General features: G+C 38.2%; 2 protein-coding genes across 5 annotated transcripts in view; both read left to right on the top strand.

The window, feature by feature from the left end:
- Window positions 1-27,274, top strand: part of LOC134812269 (pre-rRNA 2'-O-ribose RNA methyltransferase FTSJ3-like) — a 66,108-nt gene that overhangs the window by 32,329 nt on the left and 6,505 nt on the right. Inside the window, exon 2 of the mRNA XM_063819600.1 lies at window positions 20,884-20,957. Within this exon, the coding sequence (XP_063675670.1) occupies window positions 20,891-20,957 (67 nt within the window). The 5' untranslated portion in view covers window positions 20,884-20,890. The remainder of the gene's footprint in view (window positions 1-20,883; window positions 20,958-27,274) is intronic.
- On the top strand, window positions 15,152-20,618 carry LOC134812949 (uncharacterized). Of its 4 annotated transcripts, none has more exons than XM_063820574.1 (13): window positions 15,152-15,249; window positions 15,348-15,842; window positions 15,965-16,056; window positions 16,254-16,379; window positions 16,570-16,905; window positions 17,069-17,228; window positions 17,405-17,557; window positions 17,968-18,144; window positions 18,307-18,456; window positions 18,627-18,814; window positions 18,949-19,130; window positions 19,466-19,609; window positions 19,878-20,618. In XM_063820574.1, the coding sequence occupies exons 1-13, from the start codon at window positions 15,168-15,170 to the stop codon at window positions 20,035-20,037; spliced, it is 2,445 nt and encodes an 814-aa protein (XP_063676644.1). In that variant the 5' UTR covers window positions 15,152-15,167; the 3' UTR covers window positions 20,038-20,618. The 4 variants fall into 4 exon arrangements, with proteins under 4 accessions (XP_063676644.1, XP_063676646.1, XP_063676643.1 ...); XM_063820576.1 differs by having other exon boundaries at window positions 19,466-19,616; XM_063820573.1 differs by having other exon boundaries at window positions 18,621-18,814.

Here is a 27,274-nt window from a genome sequence, read left to right as displayed (position 1 = left end):
ACTAATAAAAGGCCGGGGAGAGCGCCCATACCGCCAGAGCCACGTATTAGGGACCCTACTTTATCCCTGAACAAGTCTCATCGCGGGAAGACTGTTTCCTGGAACACTAACGCTCAGAATGTAAACTATAATCAAGATATACGTTCTGGTTACAAAACTCTACATATTGATCCTGAGACTGAACAACCCTCTTTGACCTCAGGGCAGTATGAGTCAGTTAAACTGACAGAACAGGAAAACGACCCCGCAGCTGATTCAATTAGTCATGATAATTGGGGTGATTCCCGGTTAATTCGTAAAGGCATGTCTCCTTTGAGGGCTCATTTGATCCAGCCGGAGCCACAGTTCCATTCAGCTCGTGACAATCAACAGGACAGTGTTTCTCCATTGAATAAAATACCGAGGAAGACAAGGCCACCCATACCATTACCATTTAGACAAAGCTCAACAGCAAATATCTTGAAAATAAATGATGACCAGACAACAGTTCTCATCTCCGGAAGGAAAGTTAATATTACCAGAAGTAGTGTTCATGCTAAGAAAGCAATGGTGCCCCCTACCAGAAACAACAGATATAAACCAGAAATAAGCTCAGGAGCTGACATCTCTAGCAGAGAAAGGATCTTTATGAGTAAGAAAAGGGTACCCCCCTCGACATCATCGGTAGTATCTGCAGATTTCGTCACTGAGAAAACTTCAACAGAACAAGAATGTCCATACTCCTCTGACTACTATGAATTGACGATAGACTTCAATGGACAGCAAAATTCGGCCACAACTGAGAGGGACAATTCAGAGTTAGAATTTCAGTATTCTTATGCTGCTCCTGCCAGACGTCAGATGCAACACCAGGTGGAAACGTACGCTATACGGTCTGATTACGATGATAACCTCAGAATAACTACAACTTGCTCAGGTATTTAAATTGAAGAGTTTCCTACTCACTACTTCAGTTTGAGCTACAAATTCAGTTTAGTTGGACAATCATTCGTTGCAATATTCGGGAGTAAAACTTTCAGCTGTTAACTTGTAAATCATTCAACATAATGTAATAATAACCTTTCAGGAAATCAAGCCCCAAATTCGGGAGTCCAATCCCCTTACTACGAAGATGCTATACCATTTGAAATGCAATAATGAAATACGGCAAGAAATACGAATAAAATTTAACAATTAGAATTGAATAGTACATTATTATTATGTATAATAACTATTAGTACAATAATTGTCTTTCGAATTTCGTGATCTTCAAACTAGGGTTGCCATTATCGGTACAACATTTTTTATCGCGATAATCGATAATTTTTTCAAAATTATCGCGATTTTATCGGTTATCGGCGATTAATTTGTCAAGTAATATTTGTATACACTCTGCATATTTGAATTATGCTCCTATGCTAAGAGTAAGATGTAACATTGCAACCTTTGTACTTAATTTTTTGCTAATATTTTATGATCTGTTGTTTTAATTGTATAAATGTGCCAACGGAGAACGCACTTTAAAGCACGAAAAAAAAATGAACACACTTCACGCACTTTTCCCGAAAAAATGACGCACGAACCAACTATGGTCTTGAACGGTGCGAGAGTCTTGGTAATGTCTTTTGCTAACTCAGTGTCTCCTGCATCCAGCCTAGCTCCAAGTCATCTAAAATTCCGTGCACTGCATCAGTTATCCGATTATATCTTTCCAACATACTGCACACCGAGCTCCAACGGGTTTTGTAGTCTCGTTGCAGTCTGAGTTCCTTTCCGTGCTTCAATAAACAACAATAACTACGTCTGACCATACAACCTCCAAGTTACTTACTAGATGCGATAACGCAAAATTTCAATCTTCACTGCCACAAATTCATACGCACATACCATCACACTGCAAATTATGCTAGCAGTAGCACTGGGTTTTAACTTTACAGACAGAGAAATAGATACAAAAAATGTGTTAAATTTTGGCCATTTTACCATAATAAAAATTGGTTGATTATCGCGGTAATTCTCGAAAATTGTCGTGATAATCTATAAAGATTTTTGGGAAATTTTCCTCGATAATATCGGTTAGTATTTAGTAACCCTAATCTTGATAGCTTTGAGCAACTTAAGTTCGTGACTTTCAAGTGTCACAATACTATTACTATAATTACTACACTGGTGAATTTTGTAAATTCATTAAGTAAAACCTACAGGAGGATATGACAATTAGGGTTAAGTTTGACCCAATTTCCCGTGCTAACCAGGTTCTACCATGTACTGTGCCAGGAGCCGTTGGGACGCTTAATGTAAATATTTCACCCCGGGTTTGACCAGGTGACATTTAGATCCACTGCTTTAGTATCGGTTGTTATCTATCATACGTTCAATAATCACTGTTCTAACAGTGACCTGTTACTCTGGTCGGCACCTCTGCCGCATCTGCATGAGATCAAATGGACACGTTCAAAAAAAGGTGGCACTAGAGATTGATTTTTTTAAATGCGTTTTAAAAATAGTCATTGTTCTTTGTTGGTTGATATATCTATCTATACCTTTAGAAATTCGATTAAATTTCATGATCCTGAAATCACGGAGTCTCTAGTGCTTATATTACAGGAGTTATCGTTATTTGTGTGCCAATGATTCAAATATCACACAATTAGAAATGCAAGATGAATCAACACTAGATAATCTGAAAAGTACTATTCACAAAGACGCCAAAATTGATATGGTGATTATAATGCATGTAAGGAATGGAATGTCTTATCTGAAATTGTTATTGGTGCCAAAATGATTCAAAAATCACAACTTAAACGTTGGAAATGAGCCTATTTTGAGCAGTGATTATTGAATCATCTTACGTTTTTATTGGCTTTCTATCATTTTTTAGGGTACAAAATAGTATTAAATAGTATTAAAACCAGTTAATATGATTCAAAAATCACATTTTCGTTAAAGGTGCGCTATTAAGTCACACTATAGTAAGCCTTAAATTAAGTGCACGATATGACAATTTATATCCATTCTATGATTCTTATTATGTGATTTTTGAATCCATGTCTAAGCTTATACCATATTGAAGGCCTTTGAGCGATAATTTTTGATCTTGGTGCTTTAATGATTCAAAAATCACACAAATCTGGCTACCAAATATGTAATTTCCTTTAAAGTGTGATAATTGAATCATACGTAATGTTCAAGTTGAAATGACATTTTGAAAGTAAAGGTAATGAATCAATAATCACATTTCAAAAATCCGATTAAGTATTATATGTTACTGATATGATTCATTTGTCACATTATGGCGACAAAATTATCATGGCTTGAGCTGTAAAAGTACTTGCCTAGTTTACTCAGTTTAAAATCAGTTTTTTGTGATTATTGATTCCACTATTACTCTAATAACGAACTTCTCCATGACCATAAACAAGTGTCACAACAAATTACTGCAGATTTACTATGAATACCAACCTGATATAGAGCCAAAAAGTTATACATTCCCCTGATACAGCATAATTTCAATACATGCTCATTTATGTGATTTTTGACTCATTATGGCACTTTTAACCATCTAAATTCTCTAAATATTAGTTAGCATGATATAATTGTGATTGATAGAGTTCATTGTTACAATCGTTCCGTTGATATTCATATCACATTCATCATTCTAAAACACTTAGTCAGAATTAACCCTGTGTGTGATAATTGCATCGTAACTCCACATTTAACCAGTGATACTTTGCACTTTTAACACTCAACTATCTCAAAAAGGTTCAATAATCACATTGAGAAGCAGGACACACTCACAGAATGTAAATTCATCATTAGAGGTGCAAGAAATGAATATTTTGTGATTTCTGGCTCATATCTGCACAATTAACAGATATAAAGAGATGAATGACTTAATTATGTGATATTTGAATCTTTTTGGACCACATATTAAAATTTGGTTAACTTTCATAGCATACTCCTTGAGATACAAGTATTTTAAAATGCTTCACACAATTTTGGCAGTGAAAAATCAATCTCTAGTGCCACCTTTTTATGAACGTGTCCAAATGAGAAACTGAGAGGGTGCACGTGAACGCCAACAGAGTGCATAGGTGCATACTGCATAGTGAAGCAAATAAATAGTTGCCTGGTTAAATTCCTTCCCCATTTATCGTCTTAGTTGACAATTCCATTTTTAATCAATCTTCAGTCAGGACTTTAAACCAGGGGGAAGCGATCCATAATTGGCATCCGTACGGCAAATATAGAGTGGTGTGAAGCGTTTATACACACGTTCATCAAGTTACTCTGTTATACACAATTTTAAGCTTCTTTGTTAATAATAGCCTCGCGATGCTAAGGAGAATATTTCGACTAATGTTAAGGTTCGCTGAGACATATTGACGGGGCAAATTTTACATTTTCTTATTGTCCTGCTGGTTTGTTGACCAGCCTCATAGAGCTAGCTCCGTGAGGCTGGTGATCAGTAAACCTACAATTTATTGCATATTTTTTACACACTCACCTAACCAGCTGATGGGCATATTGATTATCATGACATAAATGTTATTTATAATGAATCTGGTTACTACATCAAAACCCCAATTTACCATGGAATTTGGACGTGTCACAGTTCAAATTTGAGTGAGCCACCCTGTCAGGCTGTCAATAGGTGTCTAGGAGCTAGTCGGCTCGTAAATGTAAAACCACCGGATATGACCGGTGCCAGGGTTTCTAATAATAAATAATGATCATAGTTCCATACCTCAGCTCTGGTAGCTATTCCCACGATAGAAATCCTATCTTGATTCAAGTCCATGATGAATGGATTTCCAGTAGATTTCATTCGAAGTCGAATCATTTTGAGCTTATCTTGATAGCTTTGAGCTATTGTAAACCAAATTGCTCCTCTTCTCACTAACTATCGGACGATTTACGTACTAAAGATCGACAACTTAAGTTCGTGGAATTCAAGTGTCACTATACTACTATACTAATGAACGTTATAAATTCGAGATCCTGGTGGAACCTACAGGTGGACATGACAAGGATTAAGTTTGACCCATTTTCCCGAGCTTAATTACTGTCAATAAACTAAATAATCACTTCTGCTTGAGCGAGCATGCTTTCTCTTTTAGACAAAAACTCAGTTACATTCTTGAACGGTGCGAGAGTCTTGGTTATGTCTTTAGCTAACTCAGTCTCTCCTGCATCCAGCTTTAGATTGCCTAGCTCCAAGTCATCTAAAATTCTGTGCACTGCATCAGTTATCCGGTTATATCTCTCCAACATACTGCACACTGAGCTCCAACAGGTTTTGTAGTCTCGTTGCAGTCTGAGTTCCTTTCCGTGCTTTAAGGGGGCAGGGGGGGTCTTTATGAAATTTCTCTCGAAATTGATTTTATAGTTGTTTCTGATAGAGGGGAGTGATATCTACCAGATGTTTTAGGTCCCATGGAAAAATTTTGTTCCTAGCCGTCAAAAAACGAGGTCCAAGATTTTCAAAATCGAATAAAAACTTTTCTAAGGCCTATTTTAAAATTCTGATAGACCAGAAGTTTCTAAATGGTCCTTAGAACATATCCTGAAAGTTTCAAGGTGATTGCTCAAAAAATGTAGGAGAAGATAGATTTTTAGACTCGATTTTCAGGGCGCGCGATTGAAAATCGCTCGCGCAATACAATTACACATGAGCGCTGACCTTTGACCGGCAATAATTTCGGCTAGGAACAAAATTTTTCCATGGGACCAAAAACATCTGGTAGATATCACTCCCTTCTATCAGAAACAACTATAAAATCAATTTCGAGAGAAATTTCATAAAGACCCCCCCCCTGCCCCCTTAACAAACGACAATAAATACGTCTGACCATATGTTTGTTGATAGTTTGTTTATAGAACCCGTCCCCAATCTCGTATCGGAAAATGACTAAACTCAGGTCGGAGTGTGAATACGGGTGGACCATATATAACAACCTCCAAGTTACTTATTAGATGCGATAACGCAACATTTCAATTTTCACTGCCACAAATTCATACACATTACATACTACACAGCACGTCAGCATACCATCAGTATCACACTGCAAATTATGCTAGCACTGGGTTTCAACTTTAGTTAATACAAACAGAGAAATAGATTCGAAAAATATGCTAAATGTGGCCATTTTACCATAATAAAAATTGGTTGATTATCGCGATAATTATCGAAAATTATCGCGATAATCGATAACGGTTTATGGGAAATTATCGCCGATAATTATCGCCCGGTAATATCGGTTGGCAACCCTACTTCAAACGAGATAATTTAAAAAACTTCCAAGGTGAACAAAATTTAAATAATTACTATTTATCTACCAGAGATTGTCTAGCAATCATCTCAAGCAAAAGATTTTGTCTTTCCAGTAAATTGATTATTTTGTCAAGTTTTTCATCGAATTTAGAAGGAATTTCATTACTGTTACAATTGTTCTGATTCGCTTTCTCTGAGATGTTGGTGCTAGTTTTTGCTTCGTTTCCTGACTCAACTGCAGCTGAACGAACTTCCTTAATTAAAGTTGACGTGTTCTGACCGTCATGAGTCATGAAGACGGGCAATTTATTTCTCAACTCTGTTGTTTCTGAAAAAACTTCCTTTATTAAATTAGAAGTGTTTTGACCACTAGGACTCATGAAAGCAGGCATTATCAACTTTCCAGGCATAAGTAATTCAGATTCCTCATCCTTTGCGTCCAAACACACTTCCTTGATTAAATCAGACTTGTTCTGAATATTATGAGCGGGCAATACGAACTGTCCAGGCATAAGCAGTTCATATTCCTCATCCTCTGATGAATCACAAACCGGGATTGGGATAAATGGATGGCGAGGTTTACACTCTGCTAGTATCTCGAGAGTGCCTTCTGACAGCTCAGACTCTGAGAATGATCCGGTTCGAGGAGGTTTAGAACGATACTCCTCTAATATCTGTTGGGCTTTTTGTTCAATTTCCTCCTCAGTAATGTTGTCACGAATAAATTGAGGATAGCTCATCATTCCTTCAGTTGATTGATCACTAATATTTCCATATTGTTTATCCATATTCCGTTTATGCTTTCTCTTTTTACCCATTAACTTTCCTATATGCTCGTCTAGTTTGATCACTTCAAGGCTTACATCTCCTGTAACAGTACCAGACTTAGAGGGAAATGTAAGCAGAATATTGTCAGAATCAAATCTACGCCTCAAAACAAGTAGATTGTTTTTCATGAATGCAAGGCCAGCACATCTTCCTTCCAGACCAATCGAAATGTCTTTTGTATGACTGATTGTTCCATTCTTCAGGAAAAATATGCTTATGACATGCTTGTAAAATCCTGAAACACAAACCACATTTCGTCTTTCAACAAGAAGAGTGGGTTCATTGTGCCCAGGGAGATTCTTGTCATCCAACAGTTCCATATCCCACCCATATAGCTGTAACCTAGCCTCACTAGATGATCTGTGGTTTCTAGGTATTTCCAAACTATCCAAATTAATTGGCTGATCCCCAAACAAGTGCATGGGGCTGAGTCGCCAATTGGTTTCATAAGCAGCAAGGTAGCCAAACTCTGTTTTGCAAAATGAAAGCACTCTACCAGTATCAATGACAGATACAAGATCTCCAACATAATGATACACTTTGCTACCATCACAGATAAGGACATCTATTTGCTTCACAGATCTGTAGCCATCAACAGCAATTTTCATATTCCATCCAGCTATAAGTGAAGTGCATTTCTTAATTTCACTTACGTTGTGGGAATAAGTTGAAAGGTCTGAAAGATTGCAAACAGTATAACTTGTGGAAGTTACAGTAACAACATAGCCTTCGAATGAACAGCATCCAAGTATTGGCAAATTCTCTGGTTGGTATCTGTGTTTCTCTGCTTTTGATTCTTTGATGAGATGAACTGCTTTTGATTTGATAACTATGCATTCATTTTCACACTCATAATTCCAGCTGTCAAGAATTTGGTCATTACTGTGTTCGAATAGTGAACTTGAAACAGAACAGTCAATGATTCTGCTATGAACATCAGTCTTCACTGTACAAGTAAGGATGCTTGATTTGTCAGTAAGGATGAAACGATCAGTTTCCTCATTGTAGGTACCAAGGTGATTAGCAGTAGTTGTTAACAAAGCTTCTCCCACATTCATTTCCTAGGACCTAAACAGTTTCAATTATAGGTCTAAGTAATTAGGGTTGAAAATTTATCAAAGAAAACAACATATTTAGACAAACACAAAAAATATCAAGATAATAAAATAATTATTTGTATATAAGCTATAATTTCAGTTGTATCCTGTGGGCCTTCAAGTATCTGACGATATTTTCCTCTAGAAGCATGCCTACAACTTTATCATGACTTTGTACAGTCGCATGTTAATTGATCAGCAAAGCGAGGGCATTGCATACAAATGGCCCAACTTTGTTTTTACAATATAACAGGAGTAAGGAGATCAAAGAGCAAAAACTACTGCAATGCCGATAAAAACCTTGTCTTAATACCATATGCATGTCCGCAAGCATTACAAAATCAATTTCACTGCATACCATTGTAGTAACACAAAAGTCAAAAGTTCAGGCCTTTACCACAAACTAAACACACCTTTATCTTCTAGGAGTGGTTATCAGGTAAGGTCTAAATAACTTATTACAGTAAGGACAACAAATTCGTACTGAAAACGAGTTGGGTCAAGTTAGCGGTTTAGACACAAAACGTGAACATAATGAAAGCGGTGGTACCACCGCTTTCATTATGTTCACGTTTTTTTTTCTCTTTGTCAGACGCTGCCCGACCAGTTCGAAGCTGCAAAACTTGTGTGCTGGGTACATCCGTAAAATCCTCTTGTCACTGTTGTATCAGGTTTGAGGGAGAAGTACCCTTTCAATTGTTAATACTGAATGATCTTTCGTTGACGTCTGTATCTAGCCTTGCAATATCTTGTCTATTGCTGCCATTTTATAATTCGATTGTTGATGGTATAGAAAAGCTGGGGCTACGTTTCAAAATGTTTGCATACAGTGGTCTGCAAAAATTCTGCTTTGGTGTTTTAAAGTAATATAACTTGTGCACTGTGCAGTGTATGAGTAAAACATAAATTCCGATAACCTAACTTTGTTGAGTTATCCCTGAGTGAGAGCACATCAAAGATTTGTTGTCTGTTGAAGACCACTTTTATCAAACACGTAAAAAAATTTAAAATTTTAATGTATTGCTGTAAAATTTATTAATTATTTAAATTTCGAAATGAAGAATTTGTAAATAGCGAAACAAATTTATTTTACATACACAATCTTCACTTAGCCATGATTCTACGTGTACATTAACGGGTGATACTCGTAAAATATTTGTTCCATATATTAAATTGTGAGGGCTTTGGTTATAGAGCATGAATCCACTTGTGAAGTTTGTGACACACTTGTTTTATTGTAATATATGGAACAGATATTTTACGAGTATCACCCGTTAATTGTTTTAGAAATAACTATATTTGTTGCATTCTAATGGCAGTCGTTTGTTATTGACGGTCTCAACGTTAATGTGGCTTTTGCTATGTGTTGGTTCAGCCAAATTAATTATTATGTAATCAAGTAGATGATGACTAATCACTCTACACTCGACTTACTGGGCGGCGCTCAGCCGGTCATTCCGCCGAATCTCTATTCGGGCTGAGTGAATTACGACCTCTATCGCCCTGAAAAAAGTGCGAATGCTCATTGGATGTTATAGCGCACGTGACCAGCATTCACGTGATCGTTCAGAACCAATTACAGCCGCGCAAAAGATCACGTGCACGCCATTTACCAATTGTAAAGAAGTGACGTATGTGCTACAAGAGCCGCTCTGAGTTAGATTGTAAATTCTGATTATTTGATTTTAAAATTGCATAGACGCGCCTACTTGCGCGTTTTAGAGGGTTCAATTACGCCAGGCTATGTATATGAACATAATAGCCTGGGGTCCCCAGGTAACACTCGACTGTCACGTGACTTTTTTAACCCATTCCCTAGATGGTTCTGAACGACTTTTCGAAACCTTAACCCTCTGTCCCTAGCTCTAATCTGATCCCAATCCTAACCCTAACCCAATCCTTAGCAAAAACATTTGCTAAAACCCTAACCCTAATGAGAAATTAGACTAACTTCCTTAAATTATACGGTCATATCACGTGATCGATACAGTTTTTCGCCAATATCTCGTCAGGAGAGCATTTTAACCCTGGCCCTATGTCGCATGGGGGTGATTTGGAATCAGCGTCCGAAAGTACATCGATTGAAGTTGGTTACATTCATCGGGGGCCCTTTTAGAACAATCTCGAAGATCGACTGTAATGTGTAAAGTGATTTTGTATCACGTTGCGACCCCCACGGTCGTTTCACTATTTATCGTCCTGACGATACAGGGGGAGCCGCGCACTTCGTGCGCGGCGGGTCATACATCGTATGACAAAAGTGATTTAGCACGCTCGTAATCAAATTTATTTTTCTCATTTTAAAAAATTTAGTTAGTTGTCATCCGGCCAAGTAAAATACAATTTTAAAAAAAGTAAAATACAATTTTTATTTTCCACAGAAGAATCAATACATATTGAATTATAAATATCCGATAATTCCATTAATAATCATTAAAAGTTGCTATGTCATTTGTAAAATCAAAAACGAAAAGCCCCACGCTGAACGCGCGCGCCCAGTGCTGGGGTACGGTGCATTCTCATTAACAATTAAACTTGGTCAAAGATATTTATATACAATTCCTAAATTAAATCAATAATCATGTTAATATGAGTATTCAACACTACTCGACAACAAATATTTGCCGGCCCATCGACGATTCAGTCGCCGAAACAAAAATCAAATGTTTGCTTTTTCGTTTCGGGGACTGTTTGAACTCAGTACTATATCCGACTAATCACACTTTATAATGGTTAAAATACAAAGTAAAAAGATTTTCCTCGATGGGCCGGCATTCGCAACCGCGAAACGTTTTGAGTACGACAAACGATGACACCACCACCAGCCGTTAATTGATAAGTCCATGGGTGACGGGATAAAGTTAAAGTAAGATGTGTAATTTCATATTGCCTATCACCTATCACCTAAGTTGCTTTGCATATACTGCTTCTAGTTACACGATTTATCAAACATTAAGCAACTTATATATTGCAGCACCATTTTTCAATTAGAATACTAAAATATGTCAATTTGCTGACGCCGAGTAGGGTGTTTTGGCCGTTCTAACTTAAGACTTTTATGAATTAAAGCATCCGTATTGATCTTCCAAACCTACAACTTTCAAGGGCTAGAATTCGCTGTATTTTGCCGTTAAAACACAACTTGTACTGTTTAACTTCATGATTGGGCCGTAATTCAAAAGCAAATTGGCAAGAAGTGGTGCTCACGGTCTCACTTAACGTCACTTATCGCTCAGTTAAGAGCGACCATGGTCTTAAGCGACAGACGGCCTGCAGGCATATGATCCGAATACGAAATATCCTTGTGTTCGGCATTTAATAGCCCTAATTGGTTACTTCATACCCAGGAAAAGTTACCGGCTGGTGGTGGTACTAGAGTTGGTTTAATTTAAACAGACGGCTTGACCTCGCGCGCAACAACAAGCATGATTTGCACGCGTGGCGTATTCCAATGTTCAGGCAGCTACCACGTGACACAATTCAGCCAACCAGAGTACAGGAATCCGCAAAGTTAAAGTTGCAAACTTTTGATCGGCCCGAAAGGGGACTTTTCTGGAGATTTTGAGATAACTCAACAATTACGTTGTCTTGAATTTTCCTCCTGGAGAGGTAACGTTACTTTTAAAAGAGGAACATGTTACAAAAAACCGGAAGTCTCCAACTCTTTTACTTTCAAAGTTAAGCCCCATCCGGTCAGGGTTCCTGGGAATGTAATTTTGCATGGCTAAAATGTAACGCTTGATTTGTATATATATATATAATAATTAATTGAATTTTAAATAAAAAATGGTGGTACAAAAAGTGTTGGTTAAAGCATGGCGATTCTGCTTTGTTACAATCTTGATTGACGATGTCGACCCTTCCAGATCGTTGTTGATGCGAAGCAAGAATACTAGTTTGCGCGGCGCGTCGAAATGGCGAAGTCCTCCAATTACAATTTTGTAGGTTTATAATCTACCTGGATGCGCGCCGAGTTGGACTTGGAGGACTTCGACGCTTAGCTTCGATGCGCCGTGCAAACTAGCATTTTTCGCAGAGCAACGATCTAGAATTAAAAGGTTGACATTGTCAATAAAAGTTGGACTCGTCGACGGAACAAATATTTTACCAGTATCACCCGTTAACGGGTGATACTCGTAAAATATCTGTTCCATATATATATATACAGGACCATTTGACCATTGTTAATGATCTTACCCGGCGCGCGCTACTTCGTAGCTCTTGCCATCGAGAAGAAAGCAGCGCACGCTACTTCGAAGAAATTTAGACGAGTAACATCCGTCAACAGGACCATCAACGAGTCCAACTCGGCGCGCGTCCTGGTAGGTTGTAAACCTACAATATCACCCGTTATTAACCAATTTGAGGTAAAATATTGTATCAAAACTTTTAACAAAACAATTTGATTAGTTTAACGATTTATTTTACTAATTAGTAAAACAAATGTTAAATGAAACAAATTAAAAATTTATCCTTTATTTTACAATCATAATTCAATAATATTTATAAGCCTTCGTTTTGAAAGTTTTAAATTTTAATATATTCACATTTCTATTTAAAATTCAATTTTATGTATAAATCAATGTAGATCGTAACTTGATTAAAAAAACAACAATGGTGGTCCTTAATATTTGACCACTGAAACTGTTTTCTTGAGTAGACGTGGCCAAAATTTGTGTTGAGGCCAAACATACGAATAAAGTAAGGTTATATATTGGTCATACTCGCATACATTGCACCGAACGATTCGGAAAGGGCAATTTGAAATAATGTCTCATGATCAAGCTCTCAAAAATTTAATAAACTGATATCAGAAGAATATGTCATATTAGTAAACATACGGTTAATTAATCTGAAAATCCATAGTAAAGTTACAAACTCATGGGGCAGAAAAAAAACAACAAAGTGTAAACTCGTTACTCGGTGTACAAAAGTGAGAACTAGGAAGCGGAAAATATAGCCGTACACCCAGTGAAAGAACGTGAGGTGTGACCTGAACCAAAGATAACATTAATTGCCACTGACCTTGCTCCTATTTAAACCAATTATCCTGGCTTTAAATCTCTCGATAAACATATACTCATACATGTTCAGGTCATCTCTATTGCATTTACGGATAATCCCAAAGTTAAAACTAGAAAGTTTATCATCTAACATTTCATAATGCACATCGTGAATGTGCAGAGCTAATGATGACTTATTATAATGTTCTGGTTTGAAAGCTGCTCTGTGGTTATTCATGCGTATATTGAGGGGTAGCCATGTCTGGCCAAAATAGAAGCCACTAGAACATAACTTACATTGAGCTACGTATATAACATTATCATCACTACAATTTAAACTCATATCTAGTTCACATATCTGATTGTTAACAATAAATTTCCCATCAGTGTTGTTTTCCGTGAGTTTGCAAGTCAGGCATCTTGGTCTTTTACATGCTTGTGATGAGGTGTTGTTGTCTCTTCTAGACTGTTTCACGTATTCTGCTGGTGTAGTGGCGAATTTTCTTCGTTTGAAGAGTTGGTCACTTATGTTACTACCTCTTCTATTTGCGATAGTGATGGATACGTTCTCACCAATTATGTGTTCAATAGTCTGTTTCTTAGATTCTAGGAACATTCTGAGGTCTTTTAGTTCTTTGCAGTATTGGGCAGATAGTATCAAATTAGTAGAGGTTTCCTCCTTTTTCTCTACATCCGTTTCTAAATATACAGCTTAAACCGATTAAGTATGAATGAATGAAATACCTGACAATCCGCACTCTTATAATCCAAAAGCATGAGTAACTCGTAGTGATGTATGATCTCTAGAAACTTTAAATTAAATTTGGCGCTCACAGGTCCTCATGAATATGTGATTGCCGCATAAGGTTCTGTAAATGCGCAGGGCACCTTCAAGTTTAAATTATTCGTCTTACTGAGGCAGTCAACCAACGCGCAGCTTTATTTTTATGATATGATATGTTTTGATTGTTATTAATAAATACCAAAATTTAAATTTGTTTTCCTAAAATTTGTTTTCCTACTGTGTTTATTGTACACTATTATGAAGATGTGCATAATGGGTATCCTAAGAAGATTCCTGATCTTTTCTCTGCCCCTGGCCATTCCATTTAACATAAAAAACGTTTCCGATCATCACAGGGATGTGTAATTTCGTATTAATCCAATGGATCCTTAGCTACTCTGTTATGTTACTGCTCTGGATACACATGGATTACAATATAGATTATACAAGATCAGTATTACAATTTAACATATTAACATCCCGTTTAGTACCTTAACCGACTCTCACTCACTTGCCTTGGCGCTTGTCAATGAACATAACATGCTAGCCTTCTTTATTTTTGTAAGTCGCGTCGGCTGACATCTTGGGTTGTACTGGATGTAATAAGTTTATTATCGGATGTCTACTTATATTTATTATGATATCATTATTCATTGTAATGGCAATAAAACTTAAATTTTGATTTACTTAAAAATTTTGTTTTACTTAATAAGTGTTCGAGGGTCGGATGCACCCCAAGGACAACTTGTTCCTGATTTTAGTCAAAGCAACAATCATTACCTAAAGTACGTCTCCCCTTTGTACTCCAAGATGGAAAATATTAACATAACTATATTTAACATACTTCTTAGACTAGGATCACTAGGTGTCACTAGGCAGAAGCTCTAACCTTTCGGTCACCTACAGTGGCGTAATGAAGGGCCCCGCGCGCCAAAAGGCAACGTTATGCCACTGGCCACCTAGTCATTAACTTGCTATGAGTTGCTGTAATTAAAGTTATTCATTATGAGACAATTGTAAATGGGAAATTTACTGCAGGGGAAAAGCAGTAAGTACATTAGTTTACATAATCTCACATTCAGTTTATATTCAACTATACAGTCTTATTAGTTGTTAACTTTATTTGCAATGTTCATCATGAAATGTGTACAGTTAGATAAAACAAATAAAAATTAAACATCATCCTAAATATTTAGGCAGAAATGTCTGATAAACTCCCACCTGAAAAGAAAGGGTCAGTCGAGGAAAACATTCAAGATGGTCAGAGAGATCAAAGAAACAAAGGTGATTTTTTAATTTCAACAAGTTTCTTTATAGTTTACTGTCGTCTTTAATAATCCATATTGTGCTACATGTAGTCAGTTTTAACACTATTATTTCAGCACCCACCAAAATTCCTGGCACTGCTGTTTTTCGTTCTCCATATTCCGTGTCATCCAAGACTGGAAACTGTTCACCATACTACATCATGACTGCTGCTACTCCGATTTCAAATGTTGTTACTCCAAATGCTAGTGATGAAGATAAAAGACGGATTATACACAATGAAACAGAGAGAAAAAGAAAAGATAAGATCAATAAATGGATTGTGAGGTTATGTGCGCTTGTTCCTGATTGCAATGGTAAACTAAGTAAGAACTGTATCCTAGAAAAGACTGTAAATTTTATTGAGCAGCTGAAACAGGAGAAAGACCTTCCAGATGATGTTCAACTTCTCAAAACAGAGGTTATCAAACTGACCAAAAATGTGGAATCTCTATCTTCTGAAAATTCTCATTACCTTCAACTCTTGAAAGAAGCTCAACAGCTGAGCAAGGGAGCCTGGAGTTTGAACATGTCTATACACAAGAACAGAAATGAAAGATCTCAGTCATCAGGTTTGTTGTTTTAAATACCTTACAGTAAGGGCTGGAAATGTAATACCATTGATACCATTTTTCAGTTTCTTTTTCACTGTAATGATAGCCACAAGTACTCAAAACGTGTTCAACTTCATCAGGAAGTGATGGTGAAGACACAACAATGACTCCAACATTGGACCGAGTAGCCGTCTCCAACCTTACCAAAGCAAACTCTGTTCCCAACCTCCCTGTAAGAAATAACTATGTTATTGTTAGGTTGATTCTGGTCATGGTTAAAAGAAAAAAAGTCTGATCACTGTGAAGCATAGTTAGCAGTTTTTGTTCAATGTTTTCAACCAGTTGGATTAGAGGGCATGATCATTTTTAAGAAATTCTTTTTATTATAATTTGATGACTCAAAAAAATAACGATATTCCAATCTTTCAGACAATAGTGACTGCAGTAACAACCACCCAGAAATCCCAAAATATAATAACTGTGCCATTAATGGCAGCTGGTAGCATTCCTGCTGTGCCAGGTCAGCCCACTATGCTTGCTTCCCAACCAATACAGGTATGTAAAGCAGATCAGTCAAAGTTGCGTTCAGCTAAGTACGGATTTCAACTAAATTATTTATTGCTGACAAGATGATAAGACTGGATATATAATATCTTGAAATATCTTATTCAATATCTTTTCGAGGATTACAATTTAAGTTTAAATTAACAGCTGATATGGAACACCTTTTTCACACATTATTCAGGTAAAACTACAAACCCAGACTGGCGTTGTTGCCTCAAATAACATGGGCTCAGTTGTCACGGCATTCCCAACTTTCCCTACCAACCTTCTTCCAACAACGGCTCAGTCTAATGCTGTCCACACCACAATAGTTGCTGCAAACGGACACCCTGTCCTCACTAACGCCCATCCAGTCCTTACGAACGGCCACTCTGTTCTTACCAATGGTCATCCTCTTCTCACCAACGCCCATCCAGTCCTTACGAACGCCCACCCTGTTCTTACCAACGCTCATCCTCTCCTTACCAACGCCCACCCTATTCTTACGAATGCCCATCCGGTCTTGGCTAATTTACAGGTAAATGCTTCCACCACAGAAGAATAACTTTCCTTAACTTTTATAGGTTATTTATTATATGATACCAAAACACATTTACAGAAAAGCAAATTAAAATAATTCCTTTAGAAACAGTGTCATAAGTCCGGTGTGTGTTCTATAATCCTAAAATATATACTTGCAGGTCAAGAACGGAAACATGATGAAAAACAACGTGAACGGATCTGCTCATTCAATCCAAGCGCTGTTGGGAGCTGCAGCAGAGAATGCCACATCAACTGTGAACAACAATACACTGCTGTCCCTCCCTGCCTATGTGCACGCTGCAGTAGCAGGGGAGTCCGGTTAGTATTATATCTCAAGGACTTTTAGAGACTCATTTTACTTTGGCTTTGGCTTGTTTTTAGGTAAAACGTTATCTGTTTTTATGAGTTCGTAAAATCACTTTTGCAATGCTTGATTGGAACAGGAATTTTGTATCACATCCATATTATACTGAATTTCTTTTTTTTTACAACAGGAAAATCAAACACCCTGTACATGGCAACCACCAACACTCAGCTGGTAGCAGCGAGCCCTAACACCCCAGTATTACCCCAAACCCCCGTCCTTGTTCAGGGAGAGAATGGCCCCGTGGTTATCATGATACCAGGCAGTCTACCCCACTTCGCAGGTAATATAGACGGAACAAAGTTACTAGATCTCCATCAAGATATCAGTCATACCAAATTGTTTTAACTTTCGAGGTTCAAATTTTAATACAATAACTGATATTTAAACTAAGGTTATTGTTACCAGTCTGATTGTCTCATGTTTAGACTATTGTGACTGTCTATTCTTCGGAGCTTCTCGAAAGGTGCTATAACAATTACAGCGTTTACAGGATACTGCTGTTTTTCTTGGTCTTATATATTTAATTGAATCTTATTATTGGGTTCTTTATATAGTTCTTTTCGTACTACCAACATGAGTGTAAGTTTCACTTAATAATAGTGTTGTTAACACCATCTATTATTCATGATTTAGCTTTCAAATGTTTGGCATGAGATACTGCACAGCTTTACCTTACACCCCAAATTTCAGTGCCACTGAACACACTGTCCTCAAACCAAGTGATGTGTGAATCAACGTTCCACTACAAGAGTCCCATAGTCCTGAACCAGTTTCCGTCCCTCATGAACTACGCTACTGATAACTCAGGGAATCAGACTACTCAGAGTGCACCGCTACAGATCGGATCGCTTATTCAGGGCCCTCAGGGTATTTATCAACAATTCTCATATCATTCTGTATGGCATTCAGCGACCTGCGACATGTGAATAGTTCGAATATTGATTAGATAAGGTTGCAACTTTAAGACACTTATTTACGTAGTTATTAAAGTTAACGTATATATTATTAATTAATCCTCTAATTCTCCAGGACAACACTCGGTAGTTGTGGGAACCCAGCCTGTTCTAGCTCAATTACCAACACAGGGGTCCTCCACTGTTCTCCCCGGTACCTTCCCTGTGGTACAATCAGCAGGACAAACTGTCACCGCTCAAACTGTCACTGTCGGGGTGCAGGGAGGTTAGTTGTGTTTGTTACTTTTGCATCGGTCAGATACATTCTGTATTGTATCAATTGGTATCTTAGAAGACATTGCTACCAAATATTATGACAGAAGCTGCCCAAGATATTGTCATATCTAGATACAAAGATGCTTTACCAAATGCATAATTTTAAAACCTTAGGCTTAGGTCAAGCTGCTACGGTGCCTATGGTTGGAGTTCAGCAAGGTGGAATGGTTGGGGTTCAGCAAGGTGGCATGGTAGGGGTACAGAATGGTGGAATGGTTGGCGTCCAGCATGGAGGGATGGTTGGTGTACAACAAGGAGGGATGGTTGGGGTTCAAGCAACAACTCCAATTCTTCAAGTTGTCAGTGGGGTAGGTACTGCTCACACATCGAGTTATTATCGCAGATTGTAGATAATTTTGTTCGTGTTGAACTGTAAAACTTAACAAAATATTGTTTTAAAATCCTAATTTCAGTCCCTATTATAAAACACCACTTTTCTCAGGTAACGACCAACTCAGAAGGAACGGTCCTGATCCCACAAAGCACGGTTACAGTAGCTAACCAGACCGCCCAGTGTTTTATCCCGGTAGTAGAGCAGAATGTCATGCCTGTCACTGTTACACCAGTCTCCAATGTCCCTCATCCCTCCGCCTCTAACGTTACCATGACTACACAAGCTTCTAGGTTAGAAATTTAGATATAAATTAATAAATATAGATAGAGAAGAAATTTCTATTATATTATATCTACGTTTGGAATATATTTTTTGTGACGAATGATGCAATTCCGTTCACAACTGGTAAAAGGGACCTCACTCTTAACGCTCATGTCACTTGTAGCTTTTGAAGCCACGTGGTTGGAGCAAGAATTTATTTGAACCGCATTGTTGTGTACAGAAACTAAGTGATCGTGCTTTTAAAATGATAACATTAAAAATAAAATAGCCCAATTTAAATAATATTGAAATTTTCATCATGGTCTTTTTCATTAAAAAAAGCTCTAATCACAATTTTCTCCAGGAACACGAACGTCACAGACTTCTCCATTTCCCAGATCTGTCAGCCTTACAACGGAATGCAGGAGGAGGGTGACGAAGATTCCAAGCATTCCATGATGGACTCCTCAGCTGGAGACATCTACCTCACCAGCACTTCAGATACAAGGTTTTAGGTCGGAAATCCAATGTTTTTTCGGCCGTTCACCTTTTGAGCCGAGGAGGACTGGAACTTATTTGATATATTTTCTGAGCGTCAACCAGCCTTCTTAATTTTGCCAGTATAAATTTATCGAGCTTGTTTCTGGAAGGGAGTTTCAAATCCCATTATGAGATCTTTATTTCGCTAGACCGAACACTTAACACCTCCGCGAACATTGGTAAAATTTTCAAGAATATTCTGATAAATTATTTTAAATTCCTGCACAACCCCCCAGTTTCTCGAGTGACTCGTGCTTCACGCCGCCCTACAGCAGCAGTAACGTGATGTTGTCCTCAGCCAGCTACAGAGACGGCACAATGTCACCAGATCCAGAGCCTGCAGACTCCAAACCGCTCAACCACAGCATCGCCTCCCTTACCGGCATCAACAACTAATCATTTGTTTGGATGCGAGTATTATATATTGACACCTTTAATAAATCTATAATGTTCAGAGGCACCATGTTTTCGTTGCGGTGGTTGTTAAGTTGCACAATTTGCAGTGCATTTTCTGCATTTTTAGGTGTTATTAAAATCAGAGAAGTTTCTGGATTGTACAGTGCGCTCGGATGTTTTGTCACAACGGTGCTTCTGATAATGTTTGCCTTAATACGGACCTGTATAAACAGCTGAGCTGGCTTGGACTGCTGAGTAAGAACCTATGTTTGTGTGTAACGCTTAATGTTGATGGCTCGTCATGAACTTGCTTAATGTTTTCTTGGTACCAAAGATTTAATTCATATAATATAACAATCAGCAGTTTATCTTTCATAAATTTGTACCTAAACATATTAATTGAGATGGAAAAATGAACGGTTTATTTTGTTTATTTGAATGTCTCAGCTTGCTGAACAAAGTAATTTGTATATAAAAATAACTGACTGTAACTGTCCCAGTCCATTACAATTAACATTTTTAAGCAAAAATTGAATGTTATTTACCATTTTTATCGCTAATAATATTGCAACTTTCGTTCACATACTTGGTTTTATTACAAGCTATGTTGCATTTTAGCTTAAGTTGAACTGTCTGTTCCTCAACCTAGCCCGTCATAGAATTTATCACAAATGTTTTAAATAAATTAAATAAATTTGTAGAGTTGATTCAAATTATATGCATACAGAACTTTAACAACGCAGTGGTGAGTGGATATCCTTATTCCTTGTATGGTAGTTAACCAAAGAGTTGGATTCCATACCCAGACTCTATTATATAATAGATTCTGACCCCTTTTCACCCTGTAGCCACCATGGGTAAGAAGCAGAAGGTTGGAAAGGCCCGTAGGGATAAGTTCTACCAGCTTGCTAAAGAAACAGGTAACATGAATAGAATGAATAGTTTAGTATATATAGTATATAATACTACTATATATAGTAGTATATATTTAGTATTTCTGATGTTCCTTATTTATGGTAACTAAGACAATCTACAGATTGGGGGGGTCCAACCCGATGTCCGATATGAGGGTTGATGAGGCCAAAATCGGAATCGGAAAAATCGGGAAATTGAGAAATTTACAGAATCGATCTCTAAAACCTCTCAGAAGTGATATAATTCAACCAGAACCCCTACATATGCTATAGGGCAATTCCACCGTGACGGACACCACGATTTTGCTGTTTTTTAAAGTTCAAACGAATGTTGTACTCGAGATGTTGTTTATTTATCAGCTCCAACTGTTTATTAGTCCACATTTAACCTTTCTACAGGTTGTGTGAAAATTTCAGACCCCTACCATTATTACTTTCTGAGATAGCACCCCTGTGACGGACGTGACGTAAATATGACACTTTTTTTGGGTGTCTTTTTTTTTTTATTTATTTTTTATGTTGGGGCACCCACTTTACCTCCCTAATGGGAGGCTACGTCCGTCAGTTAGTGACTAACGTCTATTGGGGTTCCTCTGACACCTTTTTTGGGTGTCTACTCAGATGGTACCCAAATTTATCTCAAAAAGTTATCTATTGTATCTAATTTGGAATTACAATGATAGAAGAAGGTTTAGGGATTTCTGAGATGCCATTTTCTTAGAGATTGCTCAATTTTTGTTTGCGTGGCGCCATTTTCAAATTGTGACAGACGTGACTGTGACGGACACACGTTTTTTTTCAATTTTTCCAAATCTTCCACTTGACACTTTTATCTTGTTCAGTGACATCTACTCTGTATTCATGCCAATTTTTAGGCCTCAAATACCCCCAAGAGGTCTGCAACAGCCAAAATCGTCCATTTTGGGCATACGCTAGGGTATCAGTCTAGGGGCATCAATTATTTCTCTACTTGAACAAATTTATAACTCTGGTAAAACATTCATCACTGTTCAACGCATCATACTGTTGAGACCATCTCCTAAAAGTTTCATTACTTTAGTGTTTAAAATGTGGAAGATATTGAATTTTTACTTCAAAAATATGCGAAAATAGGGTTAAGTCCATTTTTTGTGCCTTTTACCTCTGAAAAAGTTGTAAGCAAATAAAATGGCAAAAAATCAGTAAATTAAATTATTGAATTGCATATGATGTTATTTGATAGTCTAGTCAACATAGTCAACACAATCCAACCTTATTTGACTTCTATTTGTCTTGGTTTTAGTCAAAATAATGGAAATATGGATAAAAATGGCTAAAAGTGAGCCGTATGCCCATATATGGGCATATACAAAATTATACATAACTCGGTCATTTTCTGTCTAATTTTTGATTTGACGACATAGTTTTGTTGAGGACGGCCTCAGCTTTAAGAAAAATGCCTTTAAAGTCTGTTTAAAGATTTTTTGGAGCATTTTCAAAAAAATGTGACGGACGCGACAAGTTGGGACCACCCTTACAAAAATTTTTTCTTAAAAGATACAAGCCTGATAATTTCTACGGTACTCCCTTACCTTCAGAAGAGATAGGTTACAGTGGTTTTTTGAATATAAATAGCACTATGTGGCTCTGAAAAAACTTTTTTGCTTAATTTTGTGACGGACGTGACACCATCTTTGTGGAAATTTTTTAGAAAAAGTATTTGAGTAACGGTTTTAAAACTTTGCATAGCTTTCATTCTTATGCATATGCCTAAGTGTATGGAATTTCATAGAGAAATATTGCTGCATACCCAAACTATGGCCCTTTGAAAATTTGAACGATTTTTTTCATTTCCGAGTAGTGTTCCTTTGAATGAGAAAAATCAAAAGTTAACGCAATATGAAACAAAAAACTTTTGTTGACTTGTAAGGTTAAGAGTCTAATGAACATATTTTAACCAAAATTAGGTGCCTATCTTAACATTTTTCATTTTCACCAAGTGGAACCTTACCGTGGAATTGCCCTATATTGTTATGAGAAAACGAACCAATTGGACATTCCAATAGTATGTTTTATGTGTTTTTCCACTGCAGGGGCTAGTATGCTCACTACTAGTTGAAGTTGTCATGTACTCCCAGACCCAGGTGCTTTGGCCTCTTGACGTGAGATCGATTGTTTCTGCTCATTAATTTTATCCCTGTTACTTGTTATTATGTATTAGTACAACACTAGGTACCGGGTTATATTTTGTCATTTTGTGGTCCCGTCTTTAAACATACCATAATATCACTAGTACACTGCACCTTAAATGTATAGTCAAGTACATTTGTATCGTAACACATGCTTGGCTGGGGGATCATGTTTTGTGTCCGTTCGGTACCCTATATGTTAAAAACGGACAAAAAGTAGGGCGGACAAAAACAGACAAAAACAGACAAAAACAGACAAAACATTTAGATGTCCTCCTCCTCCTCCATAGTCTTCCTCCTCCTTCTCATCAGTCCTCCTCCTCCTCCTAAGTCTTCCTCCTCCTCCTGAGTCCTTCTCCTCCTGAGTCCTCTTCAGTCCTCTTCATGACTCCTCGTCCTCCTCGTCCTCCTCACCCTCCTCCTCAGTCCCCTCCTCCTCCTCAGTCCTACTCCCAGTCCTCCTCCTTCTCCTTCTCCTCCTCCTCCTCCTCCTCCACCTCCTCCTTTCTCCTCCTCATCCTCCTCGTTCTCCTCCCCATCAGCCCTCCTCAGTCCTCCTCATAGTCGTCCTCCTCCTCCTGACTCCTCCTCCTCAGTCATCCTCCTCTTCTTCCTTAGTCCTCCTCCTCTTTCTCCTCCTCATCAGTCCTCATCTTCTGTCCTCCTCATAATCGTCCTCGTCCTCATCCTCTTTCTCACCCTCCTCCTCAGTCCCCTCTGAGTCCTACTCTTAGTCGTCCTCCTCCTCCTGACTCCTCCTCCTCCTCCTCCTTCTCCTCTTTCTTCTCCTCCTAATCAGTTCTCCTGCTCAGTCGTCGTCGTCCTCCTCCTCGTCCTTAGTCCTCGTCCTCGTCAGTCTTCCTCCTCAGTCCTCCTCAGTCCTCCTCCTCATCATCCTCCGCCTCCTCCTCCGCCTCCTCAGTCTCCTCCTCCTCATCCTCCTCCTCAGTCCTCCTCAGTCCTCCTCCTCATCATCCTAATCCTAAGTCCTCCTCCTTCTCCTCCTCATCAGTCCTCATCCTCAGTCCTCCACTAGTCGTCCTCGTCCTCGTCATTAGTCCTCCTCCTCCTCCTCTTCCTCCTCCTGAGTCCTCCTCCTCTTCCTCCTCCTGAGTCCTCCTTTGGAGTCCTCTTTCTCCTCCTCATCATCAGTCCTCCTCCTCTTCTTCAGTTCTCCTCCTGAGTTCTCCTAAATTGAGAAATTTACAGAATCGATCTCTAAAACCTCTCAGAAGTGATATAATTCAACCAGAACCCCTACATATGCTATAGGGCAATTCCACCGTGACGGACACCACGATTTTGCTGTTTTTTAAAGTTCAAACGAATGTTGTACTCGAGATGTTGTTTATTTATCAGCTCCAACTGTTTATTAGTCCACATTTAACCTTTCTACAGGTTGTGTGAAAATTTCAGACCCCTACCATTATTACTTTCTGAGATAGCACCCCTGTGACGGACGTGACGTAAATATGACACTTTTTTTGGGTGTCTTTTTTTTTAATTTATTTTTTATGTTGGGGCACCCACTTTACCTCCCTAATGGGAGGCTACGTCCGTCAGTTAGTGACTAACGTCTATTGGGGTTCCTCTGACACCTTTTTTGGGTGTCTACTCAGATGGTACCCAAATTTATCTCAAAAAGTTATCTATTGTATCTAATTTGGAATTACAATGATAGAAGAAGGTTTAGGGATTTCTGAGATGCCATTTTCTTAGAGATTGCTCAATTTTTGTTTGCGTGGCGCCATTTTCAAATTGTGACAGACGTGACTGTGACGGACACACGTTTTTTTTCAATTTTTCCAAATCTTCCACTTGACACTTTTATCTTGTTCAGTGACATCTACTCTGTATTCATGCCAATTTTTAGGCCTCAAATACCCCCAAGAGGTCTGCAACAGCCAAAATCGTCCATTTTGGGCATACGCTAGGGTATCAGTCTAGGGGCATCAATTATTTCTCTACTTGAACAAATTTATAACTCTGGTAAAACATTCATCACTGTTCAACGCATCATACTGTTGAGACCATCTCCTAAAAGTTTCATTACTTTAGTGTTTAAAATGTGGAAGATATTGAATTTTTACTTCAAAAATATGCGAAAATAGGGTTAAGTCCATTTTTTGTGCCTTTTACCTCTGAAAAAGTTGTAAGCAAATAAAATGGCAAAAAATCAGTAAATTAAATTATTGAATTGCATATGATGTTATTTGATAGTCTAGTCAACATAGTCAACACAATCCAACCTTATTTGACTTCTATTTGTCTTGGTTTTAGTCAAAATAATGGAAATATGGATAAAAATGGCTAAAAGTGAGCCGTATGCCCATATATGGGCATATACAAAATTATACATAACTCGGTCATTTTCTGTCTAATTTTTGATTTGACGACATAGTTTTGTTGAGGACGGCCTCAGCTTTAAGAAAAATGCCTTTAAAGTCTGTTTTAAGATTTTTTGGAGCATTTTCAAAAAAATGTGACGGACGCGACAAGTTGGGACCACCCTTACAAAAATTTTTTCTTAAAAGATACAAGCCTGATAATTTCTACGGTACTCCCTTACCTTCAGAAGAGATAGGTTACAGTGGTTTTTTGAATATAAATAGCACTATGTGGCTCTGAAAAAACTTTTTTGCTTAATTTTGTGACGGACGTGACACCATCTTTGTGGAAATTTTTTAGAAAAAGTATTTGAGTAACGGTTTTAAAACTTTGCATAGCTTTCATTCTTATGCATATGCCTAAGTGTATGGAATTTCATAGAGAAATATTGCTGCATACCCAAACTATGGCCCTTTGAAAATTTGAACGATTTTTTTCATTTCCGAGTAGTGTTCCTTTGAATGAGAAAAATCAAAAGTTAACGCAATATGAAACAAAAAACTTTTGTTGACTTGTAAGGTTAAGAGTCTAATGAACATATTTTAACCAAAATTAGGTGCCTATCTTAACATTTTTCATTTTCACCAAGTGGAACCTTACCGTGGAATTGCCCTATATTGTTATGAGAAAACGAACCAATTGGACATTCCAATAGTATGTTTTATGTGTTTTTCCACTGCAGGGGCTAGTATGCTCACTACTAGTTGAAGTTGTCATGTACTCCCAGACCCAGGTGCTTTGGCCTCTTGACGTGAGATCGATTGTTTCTGCTCATTAATTTTATCCCTGTTACTTGTTATTATGTATTAGTACAACACTAGGTACCGGGTTATATTTTGTCATTTTGTGGTCCCGTCTTTAAACATACCATAATATCACTAGTACACTGCACCTTAAATGTATAGTCAAGTACATTTGTATCGTAACACATGCTTGGCTGGGGGATCATGTTTTGTGTCCGTTCGGTACCCTATATGTTAAAAACGGACAAAAAGTAGGGCGGACAAAAACAGACAAAAACAGACAAAAACAGACAAAACATTTAGATGTCCTCCTCCTCCTCCATAGTCTTCCTCCTCCTTCTCATCAGTCCTCCTCCTCCTCCTAAGTCTTCCTCCTCCTCCTGAGTCCTTCTCCTCCTGAGTCCTCTTCAGTCCTCTTCATGACTCCTCGTCCTCCTCGTCCTCCTCACCCTCCTCCTCAGTCCCCTCCTCCTCCTCAGTCCTACTCCCAGTCCTCCTCCTTCTCCTTCTCCTCCTCCTCCTCCTCCTCCACCTCCTCCTTTCTCCTCCTCATCCTCCTCGTTCTCCTCCCCATCAGCCCTCCTCAGTCCTCCTCATAGTCGTCCTCCTCCTCCTGACTCCTCCTCCTCAGTCATCCTCCTCTTCTTCCTTAGTCCTCCTCCTCTTTCTCCTCCTCATCAGTCCTCATCTTCTGTCCTCCTCATAATCGTCCTCGTCCTCATCCTCTTTCTCACCCTCCTCCTCAGTCCCCTCTGAGTCCTACTCTTAGTCGTCCTCCTCCTCCTGACTCCTCCTCCTCCTCCTCCTTCTCCTCTTTCTTCTCCTCCTAATCAGTTCTCCTGCTCAGTCGTCGTCGTCCTCCTCCTCGTCCTTAGTCCTCGTCCTCGTCAGTCTTCCTCCTCAGTCCTCCTCAGTCCTCCTCCTCATCATCCTCCGCCTCCTCCTCCGCCTCCTCAGTCTCCTCCTCCTCATCCTCCTCCTCAGTCCTCCTCAGTCCTCCTCCTCATCATCCTAATCCTAAGTC

This window comes from Bolinopsis microptera, chromosome 3 (assembly GCF_026151205.1).
Source record: "Bolinopsis microptera isolate Bmic1 chromosome 3, MBARI_Bmic_1.0, whole genome shotgun sequence".
Lineage (NCBI taxonomy): Eukaryota > Metazoa > Ctenophora > Tentaculata > Lobata > Bolinopsidae > Bolinopsis > Bolinopsis microptera.
This window is presented reverse-complemented; position numbering and strand designations above follow the sequence as displayed.

Coding starts and splice junctions, on each gene's coding strand:
- LOC134812949 (XM_063820573.1), top strand. CDS start 15,168: ATGTCTGATAAACTCCCACCTGAAAAGAAAGGGTCAGTCGAGGAAAAC. Junction 17,558..17,967: donor CAGTCTACCCCACTTCGCAG/GTAATATAGACG, acceptor CCCAAATTTCAG/TGCCACTGAACACACTGTCC. Junction 18,145..18,306: donor GCTTATTCAGGGCCCTCAGG/GTATTTATCAAC, acceptor CTAATTCTCCAG/GACAACACTCGGTAGTTGTG.